Source organism: Pelodiscus sinensis, chromosome 7 (genome assembly GCF_049634645.1).
Source record: "Pelodiscus sinensis isolate JC-2024 chromosome 7, ASM4963464v1, whole genome shotgun sequence".
Taxonomy (NCBI): Eukaryota; Metazoa; Chordata; order Testudines; family Trionychidae; genus Pelodiscus; species Pelodiscus sinensis.
This window is the reverse complement of record NC_134717.1, coordinates 22,231,094-22,246,806: the sequence shown is the minus strand read 5'-3', so window position 1 is coordinate 22,246,806 and position 15,713 is coordinate 22,231,094. Positions and strand designations below refer to the sequence as shown.

Genomic DNA, 15,713 nt, shown 5'->3' with positions numbered 1-15,713 from the left:
GGTCACACACAGTGTCCCAGCCTGCACATGCTAGGAGCTGGCTGCTGAGCACAGGAAGCAGGTCTGGGTGCAGCGACGGTGCCAGCAGCAGCTCTGGGACCTGGGCATATGGTTAGTGAGGGAGGAGGACTGGGTTTATGCAAGGAGGGGAGGTGTCTGGCTCTGGGGAAGGGCTGGGGAGGTGGGTCAGTGGGGGTGCCCAGCGTGCTGGCTGCTCAGCACGTTGGCTGCTCAGTGCATGTGCCCCAGTGCCTGGAAGGAGATACATGTGGCTGTAGTGGTGGCTCTGCCTCCAGGACCCAAGAATTAGGTTGGGGGAGGGTGGGAGGTGGAAGGAGATTGGTATAGAGGGAGCCAGTGCCTGGCTCGGGGGGGGGGGGGAGATTGGGTTGGTGGGCTCTGGCTCTGGGGAAGGGGAGAGAGATTGCGTTAGGGGGTGTGTACCTGGCTCTGGGGAAGGGGAGGGGGATTGCTTTGGAAGGGGGCTGCCTGGGGGAGGGGAGGGGAAGAGCAGCCAGCGCACTTCCTGAGACCCGGGATCCCCAGGTACTGGTCCCAGCTGTCTCTGTCCCCTTCTCCTTGCCAGACCCCCCCATGAGTACCCTGCCCCATCACCGTGTCCCCTGCCCCCACCAGCACAGTTGGGGCCACATTAGTGAGGCTTGGGGGGATTTGGAGTGGTTGTTTTTTTGCATCTCATTTGTGTGGCCCTGACTGACTTTTCTGTGGATCAATGAACACAGGAAGCAGCTGACTCAAAACAGATTCCCCACCCCTCTCATAAATAAAGACAACGCTGAAACATTTTGTGTTTGACATAATATTTTATTTAAAAATGAATCCTGGCCAACAAGCCCCCAGTTGGGGCCAAGTCTCCATCTGGCCCCAGCATCATAACACTCCTGCACCTCCCCCCAAATCTGAGCCTATCATACACTGAAACCTCCTGCCCTGAGCCTCTCACATTCCTAAAACTCCTGCACCCCCACATCCCCAGTTTTCTGCCACAACACTCCTGCACCATCCACACACTGCAAATCTGTGTCCTGAGCCCATCATACTCCCAGCCTCCCTGACCTGAGCCCCTCATGCACTGCAGCCCAAACTCCTACACCCTCACAGACACAAGCCTGAGGTTTGTTCAACCCCCTTACCCTCCACCTGATCCCAACACTCTCCAGCCTGGATCCCCTTCCCTGAGCTAGCATCCTCTTCTCTATTTCCTCCTGCACCCAAATTGCCTCCCAGAGCTTGCACCTCTGTAGTGGAAATGCGGAAGATGATTGTGAGGTTGAGGAAATTCCTATTGTGCCTGCATTTTCTTACAGGCTTGGATGCTCTAGGCAGCCATTTGTGCTTTTTGCTTCTTATTATTCTTTTGTTATTCTCACAGAGTTAGCTGTTTGCTCAGGATGGTACAGTGTAGGAATGCACTGCTGACTTTCAACAAGTTCTGGGACAGATCCCAAGGCCATGCACCTGGTATGAGAGTACAGGAGGGCTTGGGAAGATCACATAGCTATCTTTGCTGAATGTTTCCCACTTGATAATGCTAAATATTTGGCCTGGGAAAATATGCAAAGTATCAACAAGCTAATTATTGGATATGGGAAAATATGCAATGTATCAATGATCTTGTTAGGTTCTCAAAACAACAGGAGTGATTACTGTAAATCCAACAGTATATAAGTGCCGGGGATATTCCTAACATTGGAACTTTGGTGTAGACCAAAGCCGCAAAAGGTGCTACGCACTAGCCACTGGGGTCCGTCCACTGTCCTTCTTCAGGGGGTTCCCGGCAACAGAAGGGATGTAGGCATTGCATTTTATTCTGAGATCTGCTTAGGCTTAATAAGCATTGTACTGTTTCAGTAAGTATTGCATTTTATATTGAGGGTTTGCATAGACTTAATAAGAATTGTATTTTATTCTAAGATTTGCTTCATTGTATTTTACCCTAATATTTGCTTAGTAAAATCTTTAAGCCTTCACCCAATTTATGTGCTTATTGCCTCCGAACCATTGGATCTTGGCAATACAACCTCTCACCCCTTCCCAGTGCTTTTTTAGTGAGCCACAATAGCAGTGGAGACAGTGGAAAGAGCTGGGACAAAGTTGTTGAGCACAAAAAAAAAAAAAAAAAAAAGGGCAGGGCTGCAAAGACCCAGGGAAAAGTTGTTAACGAAAAGGAAAAAAAAAGCCGTACGAATGTACCAGCTCCTATTTTCCCCCATCACGGCATTTTTTTTTCTTCCTCAACAACTTTGCCCCGGCTCTTCGTGCTGTCTCCACTACTATTGGGGCTCTTTGTCTGGAATGGGTTGGCCACTCCTGGCCTACGTAGTGCCCCTGGAATGAAGTAGTAACATGCTACCCAGTTTTGATTTGGATAGTGGAACTGGTCCTTAGATATATATATCTTACGGGTGAGATATAAAGGACCTCATCTGTTGTTGCAATAGATCTGAGTACATTTACCTACACTCACAGAAATCTGCACATTCAAACAAGTGGCTGTACAGTGCCTGCAATATAATAAAAATGTGGGTACTGGATTGGGGCTAAGAATGAAAACAATAGTATCAAAAACCATGGGCAAGGCCTTAAAATATCTTAAAAGTCATGAAGGGAGTTTTTGAGTCCATTTTATTTGACTTCTGATCTTTGGAGCCTTTAAGATTAATATTTTCAAGCTTTTCTCCACAACTACAATGTTTCAAAATTACTTTTTCTTTCTTCTTTTCTTCCATTTTTAAAAAGGTTCTTACATGTTCATAGTAACTGGTATTTTAAGGCAAACTCCAAATTTCACAAGACTCATGATAAAATTGTAATAGGGGTAATTTTGCTCAGCCCTGCTGCCACACTGAGGGGCACAAATAGTATTGCCAAAAACTGGGAGGAATTTCTAGTATATAACGTTGCAGCTGATTATGCCCTTTTATGATTGCAGGCTAAAAAATCAGATGGGGTGCATCTACACAGCACTCTTACCTATAAATTAGTTATGCAATTTGTGCTGCACAAATTGTATAGCTTATTTTGAGGTTATTTTGAAATAAAGTGCTATTCTGACAAGTCCCTTAATCCTTGTGGAATGGGGGTTACAGGGATGTTTGAATAGTGCACTCATTATTTTGAAATATATTTCAAAATAACAGGGGCATTTAAAGACAAGGAATTGCTATTTCGGGATATTTCTGGTATCCCAAAATAGTCCCACTGTCTAGATGTAGCCATTGTGAGGGAGAAATTTCAGAATAGTACTTAAAATCATATTACACTATAATATGAAAATTAGAGTACAAAGTAATTAAAGAACAGATAGCCAAGAGATCTCATTTAATTTTTAGCATGCTGTCTGGAAAATATTCTCCTGATGAATAGCCATAGGTCATTGACCCCAGTACGATCATGGTCATGGAGTACCCTGACTTAAACACAACTAAAATGCCACTTCTTCTGTATGCACTGGTATGCAAGATGTGATTGGTTAGGCAGAGCCTTGCAGGGAGATATCTGCTGCAGTTGAGGTGGGCATGGAACGTGAAAGGGGCAGGTGAGGTAAGGGATCAGCACCTGCATGGACGGAAAACCTAAAACTAGAACCACTCCTATACAGGGGGTATTCATAAGAATTTCCTGGTAATACAGAGCAACTGGATTTACATGATGAGCAAGATTCTTGATCCCTCTTCTAGGTTGATAGTAGAAAACTCAGTTACTCAGGTTTTGTTCAAGGATTATTTGCCCTGAGTGGAATTTTTCAGAAAGATTTTTTTTTCAATGTGGCCATGGAGATCTTCTTATCCCACACACTTCAGTCCATAAAAGGGAACTACTAGTGCCATAACAGTCACTTTAAGCATTATTGAGGCTTTAACACTTGCCGTTTTCATTGTTTCCATTGGAAACACTGCCTTCTGCTTAATGTGTCCCAGTGCATGATAGCACACAATTTCACAAGCCATCTCTTGCCAAACATGAAAACTCTCTGCTTCCCACTGTCCTAGACCAATTAGCATAGGGAAATCCTGTCTGTGCCAAAGGGATAATGCAGGCATGAAAAGGGGTGTCAGTGGAATGTGATCAGCTATCTCTCTTTGAGACTCCCGGAGGTGGATTAAATTACATGCACCCATACAAACTGGAGCAGTGACAATCTAGGTCAGAGCAAAGCTGCTTTTAACTTATCTCTCTAAGGGTACATAAAGTTTAAAAATATATTGAATGTTTAAGGACTAACAAAATACATTGTCAAACAGAAGAAGCATTTCTGTGACCTTTCGCAGTCCTTCAATTTAGTGTGTAATGCAGGCGAGAAAAGATAGCCTCAGCTGGCAATTTTCTGACTTTAATGGTTTATTTTGTACATGTCTAAGATACTTTTGTTTTTCATAACAAACTGATGAAAAGATAGTGTGAGTTGTTTGTTTGTTCCAGAATTGTTTGTTCCAGAATTGGCTTTACTAGTACAATTAAATTTTTTAAAATTACACCCAATTCAGAGTGTCCCTGGAACATTGCTAACCAAGATTAGTTTAAGTCTGGGTTTTAAAAACAGTTTCTGAAGATTCTGAGGAGTGCAGCATAGAGAAAACAGTATAACTGCACTTTTCATCCATGAATGATCCCTGAGTGGTTGAGAATCGTTTCTAGAGGAATAAATTCACCTAACAAGAAATGTAACCACACATGGAAAAGAAGTGTGGAATTACATGACTGCACCACTATGCAGCTCATCTAAAGGGATTCTGAATGTTTTCCTCTATGGGAAGAATTCTTCTCTCAAGATCTGATTATAGGCCCTTCTGTGCATGGATTACTCCTCTCCTACCATTATGGGAAAAAAAATCTACTTTCACATGGCCATCAGAGGACACTGTGTTGGTCCAGGAATTAATGCAGGAGAGGAGGATATAGCATGGAATGTGTGGGCCAGGGAGAAACTTTTCATACGTCCATTGCTCTGATGTACTTCACAAGTAATCGAACAGCCCCAGGCTGTGTTCCCTTTCACTCCCAAACCCGGCAGTGGTAATCCCTCTGGGTATGTCTACACTAGAAAGTTAGTTCGAACTAACGGACGTTAGTTCGAACTAACTTTCCTATGCGCTACACTAGCGCTCCGCTAGTTCGAATTTGAATCGAACTAGCGGAGCGCTTAGTTCGAACTAGGTAAACCTCATTTTACGAGGACTAACGCCTAGTTCGAACTAGCTAGTTCGAACTAAGGGCTGTGTAGCCCTTTAGTTCGAACTAGTGGGAGGCTAGCCCTCCCCAGGTTTCCCTGGTGGCCACTCTGGCCAACACCAGGGAAACTCTATGCCCCCCTCCCGGCCCCGGACCCCTTAAAGGGGCACGGGCTGGCTACGGTGCCCGTGCCAGGTGCAAGCCTGCCAGCACCCAGCTAGCAGACCCTGCACCTGGCACGGCACAGAGCCACCCACCCGATGCCCCCCAGCCCACCCCCTCTTGCCGGGACCAGGCTGGCGGCTCCCGGGAGCTTGCCCTGGACCGCAAGAGGCGGGCATCTTCCTGACTAGTGCGGACATCGTGGACCTTGTCCATGATCTCCGCACTAGGCACAGGAAAGTGGCCGTCTAGGGCAGGAGAGCTGCCAGCCTGGCCACCCAGGAGCAGGTGTGCATGAAAATCAAGGGGGTCCACTGAGACCCCCGACACTGAGCCCTGAGCTTACAATGGCCGTCCTGGGTCAGACCAAAGGTCCATCTAGCCCAGTAGCCTGTCTGCCCACAGCGGCCAACCCTAGGGACCCTGGAGGGGATGGACCGAAGACAATGACCAAGCCATTTGTCTCGTGCCATCCCTCTCCAGCCTTCCACAAACTTTGGGCAGGGACACCACTCCTACCCTCTGGCTAATAGGACTCCATGGACCCAACCTCCATGACTTGATCTCACTTCCCTTTAAACTCTGTTCTAGTTGTAGCCTTCACAGCCTCCTGCAGCAAGGAGTTCCACAGGTTAACTATTTGCTTTGTCAAGAACAACTTTCTCTTACTAGTTTCAAGCCTGCTACCCATTCCTTTCCTTTGGTGTCCTCTAGTCCTTCTTTATGGGAACTCAGGAAGAACTTTTCTGAATGCACCCTCTCCACCCAACCCCTGCTTTTACAGACCTCTATCCTGTCCCCCCTCCGTCTCCTCTTTTCTAAGCTGAACAGTCCCAGTCTCTGTAGCCTCTCTTCATCTGGGACCTGTTCCCAACCCCTGATCATGTTAGTTGCCCTCCCCTCTCCCAGCCTTTCTCTTCCCCTCTCTCACCTCCTTTTCCCAGTCTCCCCCAGTTTTTTTCAATAAAGACAGAGTCAATGTTGGAAGAAACGTTATCTTTATTTTGTACATCAATAAGAAGGGGGGCTAGGGAAGGGCAAGTGGAAGGAGGTGAGGGAGGAATGGGGTACGAGCCCCCGATGGGGAGGACTGGGCTGGCTCTGCGGGCTTCTGGGGGTGGAAGCTCTCCTGCAGCCCCCCAATTACTCCCTCTCCCCAGATGGCAGCCTGCGGCAAGTGCAGCCGGGCTGATGGCCGAGTGGTGTGATGTGCCCAGTGTGGGCACTCAGGGCACTCCAAGCCAGAACTTCTTTGCAAGCGGGGCACCCCTTAGAACTGTGTGTCCGGGGTGGGGGTCGGGACCCTTTAAGCGCAGCCCTCGGCTAGCCTGAGACAGTATCTCCACGCTCTAAGTCCTCCTTTTATGCCCTGCCGGCACTGCTTCCGGCCATCATTAAGCCCTGTTCAGAGTCCACTCAATGTGGACTTACTAGTTCGAACTAGCAAAACGCTAGTTCGAACTAGTTTTTAGTTCTAGATGCGTTAGTTCGAACTAGCTTAGTTCGAATTAACTAATTCGAACTAAGTTAGTTCGAACTAGCGCTGTAGTGTAGACGTACCCTCTTTGAGGAAGCCCACAAAAGCCAGATACCAGCTTCTGTAGTTCTGTTGATAGGAAATAAAGGGGATGTATTCCCAGAGCCAGTTCAACCACTCAAGATTCATGACACTGGATAGCCATTTGGAACAAGCCTCACTCTTCTTGCAAAATAATTAAGAAAGAAACTCTGTGCAGAGTTTCCTGGACATTTCCTGGGTAAACTGCGGAGAGGCACTATCTGCCCATCAGTTACTCTGGTGCAAATCTGGAGGCACGCCACTGAAAAAGTCAGGAGATAATCTGGGGATAAAGGTGTGTAACTGAAAGCAGAATTTGGTCCTGTATATTAAGAATATTGAAACATTTGAAATGAAATGTCAAACCAGGCAAGTTCAATGAAGCCTGAAATTAAATAAAATCTTGCCTGATTCTGCCAACATGCAATTTAGTCATTTTAATTTTTTGGCAGAGGCAGATAAAATGATTCTGTTAAAAAGATCACCTGGAATAAGTCGGTTTTACCATAATGATTTTGTGCCCATCTGGTCAGTTTCCATCAATTTTGTTTTATTTTCACCTTGAGTTCTTGTATATTTACTTCAACTCATAATGTATCACAAGTTAGAGGTTGCATATTCCACACATACTAAAGCCAATAGAAAGGTTTGTGAAAAGTCAACAATCTTTCTCTTAATCACAGGTAATCCTAACCAAAATTTAAGGCTGTGTCTACACTGGCATGAATTTCCGGAACTGCTTAAAACGGAATACTATTCCGTTTTCAGTTTTTCCGGAAAAGGAGCGTCTACATTGGCAGGCTGCTTTTCTGGAAAAGCCCTTTTTCTGGAAAAGCGTCTGTGGCCAATGTAGACGCGCTTTTCCGGAAAAGAGCCCCGATCGCCATTTTTGCGATCGGGGCTTTTTTCTGGAAAAGACTACTGGGCTGTCTACACTGGCCCTTTTCTGGAACAGTGTTCCGGAATAAGGACTTATGCCCGAGCGGGAGCAGAATAGTTTTTTCAGAATAGCGGCTGATTTTGTACAGTAGAGCGTCATTGCTTTTCCGGAAATTCAAGGGCCACTGTAGACAGCTTGCAGCTTATTCCGGAAAAGCGGCTGATTTTCCGGAATAAGTGGCCCAGTGTAGACACAACCTAAAAGTTTAAAGACAGACAACATTGATAAAAAAAGCTAAGATTTCATTGTACAATCTGTACATTCTTAAAATTCATAGACATTAAGAAATGTAATAACTTACCTCTAAACTAGCATGCAGGGCACAGACCAATAAAATTGGAGGATTTGATAACCGAAATCCATTGATTCCAGGAGTCAGTTGGAGTTCTGTAAAATGAATAATTTCTGTTAAGTTTTATTTTTTCTTTAACTCAGTAGACCAAATCTTGACCTTTCATTCAATTAAAACTCTTGCTAAAGCCAGTGGGACCTCAGAATTGGTTCATTAACAGGAAATATACTTATTTAACAGGTAGCTACTCCTCTTCGCTTTGAAGGTACTCATTTTTACCCAACAGAAGGTTACATCAGCTGCTTTCCTGGAACCAGAGGACTACATATAATTTACATAAAACTGAATATGTTAAAATACCCATTAGGCCAGATTCCCTTCTCATTTACATTGGTGTAAACTACAAGCACCTCAATTGAAATCAATATCATGTCCACAGACTGTAAAACCACAGTAAGTGAGAGGAGACTCAGGCTTCTTATCTTTAATATGAAGAAGTAACTTATGGAGACTGCAGATAACAGTGCTCCATCTTGAATTAAGCAAAGTTCACTTGGATCAAATGGAAGGAATATGTAGTATCCATGAACCTTGTTAGGCCATTACAGAACTTGGGGGTTTTTAGGCTTTGAAACTTCATTTGATCTATCTTATATTGCATTATTTGAAATAGTGTGTCATTATTTATCTTTTTAGTGCAAGCACCAACGTTCTTTCGATGGGAGGAGCACCTCTCATTCAATGTAAGGACTTACTAAACTCATATAATTTCTGCCTATCTCCCTCCCTGTGAACTGCCTCTACAAAATTACTAAAAGAGTGACTTTCTATGAGTAGGAACCCAAGAGAAAGGGAGTGGAGAGTGTCTAAGGTGATATATTTCAACTTTAGGCTTTAGAAAATGGCTTGTCTGATTATGGCTCTCCAGTAAGCCTAGCCCAGTCTCTCTATATACAGGACTGAGTTTTAAGTGAAACTTATCTGCCTGTTTCAGGGTGAAGTCTCCTCTAAGATGGAGTTGGAGTAGGGACTGACCTCCAGATTTAGAAAGTACTCTTATGTATCCATGCCCAAGGCTGTCACACATTTCACTTCTTTTGAAATAGGTTTTTATGTTATACCTCATTAAGTTCTAGCTTGGGGTAATAAAGCCAAAGTAGATGGATATTTGCAGTTAGATCCAGATTTCACCCCTTTTATTCATGTTTCCCATTAATTGCAATGGAACTATCCCCACCATAAAGTACTACTCAATATGAAGAATATAAGTAGTTACAAACACTTATGGGATCTAGTATGATTAGGCCTCAATTGGAGTATTGTGTCGAGTTCTGAGTACCACAGTTCAAGAAAGATGTGGAGAAATTGGAGAAGGTCCAGAGAAGAGCAACAAGAATGATTAAATATCTAGAGCACATGACCTATGAAGGAAGACTGAAAGAATTGGGCTTGTATAGTTTGGAAAGGAGAAGACTGAGAGGGGACCTGAAAGCGGTTTTCAGGTATCTAAAAGGGTGTCACAAGGAGGGAGAAAAATTATTGTCCTTGGCCTCTGAGGATAGGACAAGCACCCATAGGCTTAAACTTCAGCAAGGGAGATTTAGATAGGACTTTAGGAAAAACTTCCTAACTGTCAGGGTGGTTAAACAATGGAATAAGTTGCCTAGGGAGTGTCAGCCAACGGTCAGGGCAGTGTGTGTGTGTGTGTGTGTGTGTGTGTGTGTGTGTGTACTGAGAAAAGGTTTAACGTCCGTGACTTTACTGCTAGGACCGGGGTCCCGTCGCAGAGGGTAGCCAACAGGCTGACAGACGCCCCTGTTTATAGGAAGAGCTTATTACACCTCAGATTTTAGCTGCTAGGATACAGGATCCTTTCGCAGAGGGCAGTCTAGGGAAGACTGAGAGATGCCCCAACAGATCTGTCACCTGGGAGTGACACGATCCAAATGTCCAAGCTCCTCCTATACCTGTCCCTTATGACCAGCTGAAGTTCTTTTAAATTGTGCTTGGTTCTGTTACAGCAACTGAAGGAGTCAGGTTAAAACTTAAACAGTTACAGGTTTATTAAAAAAAAGACTTATATAAGCATATGGTTACAATAGCTATTGCTCTCTTTCTTAACTGTTAGCAAATACAGATCTTAAAAATGGTTACAAAGAAACTAAAGATAGAAAATAGAAATAATGGTACCAAGTGACAGCTTAATCTTTAAAGAACTCTAAGTCTATGTGTACACTTAAGACAAAGGACCACATCCAGGTACAAGTTTTACCCCTTTCTGTGCCTCTCGACTCCAGCGGGTCAAGCCAGGGCCGGTCCCTCAATTCCTAGGAAAGACGAATACGAGGTGGGCATCCCCGTGGAACCTCAGGAGGTCAAAACACCTAACCCGACCACCAGATAGATGGTAGATTGACACTCAGAGTAAATGTGCTGCTGGACCCATCTTTATACCCCTGGGGGCCCGTATCTTCTTTCTTATCTTAAGATGCCAAATTGTACTGGTCCGTTTTGTGGTGCCAGTTCTTACAAGCAAGTTTCAAATAATTTACATGTGTAAGAGAGATAACTAAATTGTGAGTACTAGACATTTTTTTTACTGGGCGAGAGATTCCTCCCCCCCCCCCCCACGGACGGCTGTGTGTTCGTATCAATATGAGTTTAGTCAAGGGCATGCCTCTACAGCTTCTTGGTCAGCAATTGGCATATCTTTGTTTACAGCCATTCACGGTCACAGCAGTCTGCCATATCCTGAGCCTCCTGCTCCAAGGCTTTTACTGCTCTGTGTGCCCTGTATGCTCCAGGAAAGCAAAGATGGATGTTACAGGGGGGTTCCTGTCTGGCTACAGGGAGGTTGTGGAATCTCTATCTCTGGAGATATTTAAGAGCAGGTTAGATAGACATCTATCAGGGATGGTCTAGACGGTGTTGGGTCCTTCCATAAGGGCAGGGGACTGGACTCAATGACCTTTCAAGGTCCCTTCCAGTTCTAGTGTTCTATGATTTATGATTCTGTGATAAGTCAGGTGCTTTTGAAAATTTTACCTATTAGTCCAAGTCCAAATTTTTGAATGTCCTTTATGGTGTGTTTGTTTGAGTAAACCATCCTGAAGCAAAAAACTAGATTGATAAGACAGTAGATCAAATTTATTCCGGTTGTAACTTCATTGCCTTCAGTGAAGCTGCACAACATCAGGGATGAATTTGGCCTTAGTAGGTTTAAAACCAGTGAGAAAATATAAAGTCTTATCACTTCTATTCAAAATAATGGTGAACAGCATCTTATGAAACATATTTAAAATGGAATGCAGAAGTATACATACTGTTTTCCATGAGAAACCTGGTTTTGAATTCATGACCCCACCAACCTATTAGCCTAAAACAACATGGAAAAACATTTTTAAAACTCCAACAAATCATGAATTGATATATTTGAAATCTACATGAGTATTACTAAATAGCTTCTGATACACTCATCAAATAGCATCAGAAATAGAGTAAGTCATGCGGTTATCTGGCATTAGCAAGATATTTATGTGACTTGACAATTTTTCTTTAATGCTAAAAGATGATATTTACTATATTTATCAAACAATCCATCTATGGAGGCTCTATTAATGTTCATTTTGTCTATATTCATCTTACAAACTGAAAAATAAAGCAGAAATATTTCCGATGTTATGTTCCTAATGGCTAAAAGGACAAACACAAATCTGCTTTGGTAAATATTGAAAACCAAAGAATGTTATAAATCTGACTTAAATCCACAAAAGCAAAGATATGAATAGCAAACAAAAGATAGAGGAGCCTTAGAGTAAAGGTTGCAGTTGCTATGTTGTGCTGATGTGTATCCCCATCTAGCAATTAGATTTTAGATTAAGAAACTGGGTTTTATTGCTCAGTTCCAAGACCCCTTCATGAATTAAAGTTTGTCTCATTTAATTCACAACTAGATTTTTGTGACAATATTATGAAGACATTTCTGGGTGCGTTTCCCCCCCAAAAATTGAAATATTTCCTACACTTGAATAAAACATGAAAACATAACATTTGAACTTTTTCATCAAACATTTTGCACTGACTCATGGCCTTCCTCTGGCCATACAAGGATATAAGGGATGTAACACAATCCCACCTCACCTCTTGTGTGGTCTCTGTAGACCGGGAGTCTCAGCACAAAGGTTTAAGCGGCTGCTGAGTACTCAAACACATCTCTAAACAAGTAGGTGCCTTTGTTTTCTGTGACTTCATCTTCACCATGCCAGCCAGCATAGTTGAGCTATCACTGTGTTGAAAACTGGTGTGGGTTAATTTGCTAGTCACAAAGTTCATGATGCATTTTCATGACTCAAAGCACCAACATCTGAATTATTTGGGCAATAGTTTCTATTATGTTTTATTTGAATTATATTATTTTGCCATACAAAATCCCATTTTAAAGAATGTATGAGTTCATTGTTGATTTCCTTGTGACTGAATATTAATATGTTTTAGCAATATAACATTTCACGTCTGCTTTATATAATATAATGAGAGTGATGAGTCTCCAAAAATAACAAATAAACATTTTATTGAGATTTTATTTGATGGCTACAGTAGGCCCATCCAGAAGTAGTGTGGAAAAACATAGATCCATCCTCTTTGTTTGCTCTGTGTGTGAGTGTGTAATTTGTTACTAGGCCTTGGTTGGGCCTACCCACATGCTGCCTATTAAAATGGTCAAATTGTAAAGTCCAACATAGATGGAACTAGATTGGTCAGTCACTGTGTATGTAAAGAACTGCATTAGTGTCAAGTATAATGTTTATTTGTTACTTTTGGATAATATGGCTATTTGACCCTTATGAATAGATCCATCAGCCTCATCTCTTCATATTATATAAAGCAGACGTGTGAAATATTATATTGCTAAAGCATAGTCAATGAAAATCAACAATGAAATCATCCATTCATTTCAATGGAATTTTATATGTCAAAATAATATAATTCAAATAAAACATAATAAAAACTATTGCCCAAATAACTCAGATGTTGGTGCTTTGAGTCATAAAAATGCATCATCAACTATTTTATAGTATTTTATAGTATCTTTCTCTATAATAGTTTACAATAACACACAATATTATTATTATTACAACATCTCAATTAAGTTAACTGTGAAAGTATCCCATTCATTCCAATAGGCTTAGCATAGCAAAAAGCAAACATGAAATATGCTACCAAGAACAATAGTGTATAATAAGGTTAAAAAATACTAAAGAGCAATTTCCCTGTTGGACCATGTTGTGCACTCCTTCCACAGGCAACACAAGTCTACAAGAGACCCATAGATATCAGAAGTACTGTCCAAGTCAAGAATGATGAAGGACTATATTCCTGGACTTTAGGTTTTAATTTAAGTGAGACTCCAAAGGCATGGAGTTGTATCTAAACTTACTGACTCTGTGAAACTGACTTAAAAAAGGTCCTCTCTTGTGGTTTGTCATATCTGGGGCTATGTCTGGACTGCAAGCTTCTTTTGGAAGAAGCTTTTCCAAAAGAGATCTTCCAGAAAAACTTTTTTCAAAAGAGAGTGTCTACAGAGCAAAAGCTCAATGAAAAAGCGATCTGCTTTTTCGAAAGACAGCATCCACATTGATTGGATGCTCTCTCTCATTTCAGTTGTGATTACTGTGGACAGAGTGACGAGGAGTCCTGTGGCCCCTTATAGACTAACTGAAGTGTAGGAGCATAAGCTTTCGTGGGCAAAGACCCACTTCGTCAGATGCATGTAGTGAAATTTCCAGAGGCAGGAATAAATATGCAGGCCAGGATCAGGCTGGAGATGATGAGGTGATCCAATCAAGGAGGATGAGGCCCACTTCTAGCAGCTGATCTGGAGGTGTGAATTCCAAGGGAACAGAAGCTGCTTTTGTAGTTAGCGAGCCATTCACAGTCTTTGTTTAATCCAAAATTGATTGTGTCAAACTTAAAGATGAACTGTAGCTCAGCAGTTTCTCTTTGAAGTCTGGTCCTGAAGTTTTTTTGCTGCAGGATGGCTACTTTTAGATCTGCAATTGTGTGTCCAGGAAGATTGAAGTGTTCCCCTACAGGTTTTTGTATGTTGCCATTCCTAATATCAGATTTGTGTCCATTGATTCTTTTACGTAGGGACTGTCCTGTTTGGCCGATGTATATAGCGGTGGGGCATTGTTGGCACATGATGGCATATATTACGTTGGTGGATGTGCAGGAGAATGTACCAGTGACAGTATGGCTGATCTGGTTAGGTCCTGTGATGGTGTTGCTGGTGTATATATGTGGGCAGAGTTGGCACCGAGGTTTGTTGCAAGGATTGGTTCCTGAGTTCGAGTTATTATGGTGCGGTGTGTAGTTGCTGGTGAGAATATGCTTCAGGTTGGCGGGTTGTCTGTGGGCAAGGACCGGCCTACCTCCCAAGGCCTGTGAAAGCGAGGGATCATTGTCCAGGATGGGTTGAAGATCACTAATGATGCGTTGGAGAGGTTTTAGCTGGGGACTGTAGGTGATGGCCAGTGGTGTTCTTTTGGTTTCTTTCTTGGGCTTGTCCCGTAGCAGGAGGCTTCTGGGTACACGTCTGGCTCTGTCAATCTGTCTCCTCACTTCCTCGTGTGGGTATCGCAGTTTACAGAATGCTTGTTGAAGATCTTGTAGGTATAGGTCTCTGTCTGAGGGGTTGGAGCATATGCGGTTGTACCTCAGTGCTTGGCTGTAAACAATGGATTGTGTGGTGTGTCTGGGATGGAAACTGGAGGCATGCAGGTAAGTATAGCAGTCGGTAGGTTTTCGGTATAGGGTGGTATTGATATGACCGTCACTTATTTGTATCGTGGTGTCCAGGAAATGGACCTCCCGTGTAGATTGGTCCATGCTGAGGTTGATGGTGGGGTGGAAGCTGTTGAATCATGGTGAAATTCTTCCAGAGTCTCCTTCCCATGGGTCCAGATGATGAAGATGTCATCGATGTAGCGTAGGTAGAGAAGGGGTGTAAGTGGACGAGAGCTGAGGAAGCGTTGTTCCAGGTCAGCCATAAAAATGTTGGTGTATTGTGGGGCCATGCGGGTGCCCATAGCAGTGCTACTGGTCTGGAGGTATATGTTGTCACCAAATCTGAAATAGTTGTGTGTGAGGATAAATTCACAGAGTTCAGCCACCAGTTGTGCTGTGGCATCATCAGGAATACTGTTCCTGACAGCTTGTACTCCATCTGCATGTGGGATGTTTGTGTAGAGAGCCTCTACATCCATGGTGGCTAGGATGGTGTTTTCAGGAAGATCACCTATGCATTGTAGTTTTCTCAGGAAATCCGTAGTGTCACGAAGGTAACTGGGAGTGCTGGTGGCGTAGGGTCTGAGCAGAGAGTCCACATAGCCAGACAGTCCTTCAGTAAGAGTGCCAATGCCCGAGATGATGGGGCGTCCGGGATTTCCAGGTTTGTGGATCTTGGGTAATAGATAGAACAACCCTGGTCGGGGCTCTAAAGGTGTGTCGATTTGTTCCTGTGTTTGTTTAGGGAGTGTCCTGAGCAGATGGTGCAGTTTCTTAGTGTA

The 15,713-nt window shown here is 43.2% G+C and overlaps 1 protein-coding gene across 8 annotated transcripts in view; it reads right to left on the bottom strand.

The window, feature by feature from the left end:
• The window catches only part of KYNU (kynureninase), a 105,334-nt gene that overhangs the window by 7,798 nt on the left and 81,823 nt on the right, over positions 1-15,713 (bottom strand). For 6 of the 8 annotated variants that reach the window (XM_006135657.4, XM_006135656.4, XM_075933314.1 and 3 more), the window contains 2 exons: positions 11,469-11,521; positions 8,155-8,240 (listed from right to left, as the gene is read on the bottom strand). In XM_006135657.4, coding sequence (XP_006135719.2) covers positions 8,155-8,240; positions 11,469-11,521 — 139 coding nt within the window. Of the gene's footprint in view, positions 1-8,154; positions 8,241-10,417; positions 10,473-11,468; positions 11,522-15,713 lie in introns of all 8 variants that reach the window. The other 2 variants (XR_012905146.1, XM_075933315.1) reach the window with 2 other exon arrangements.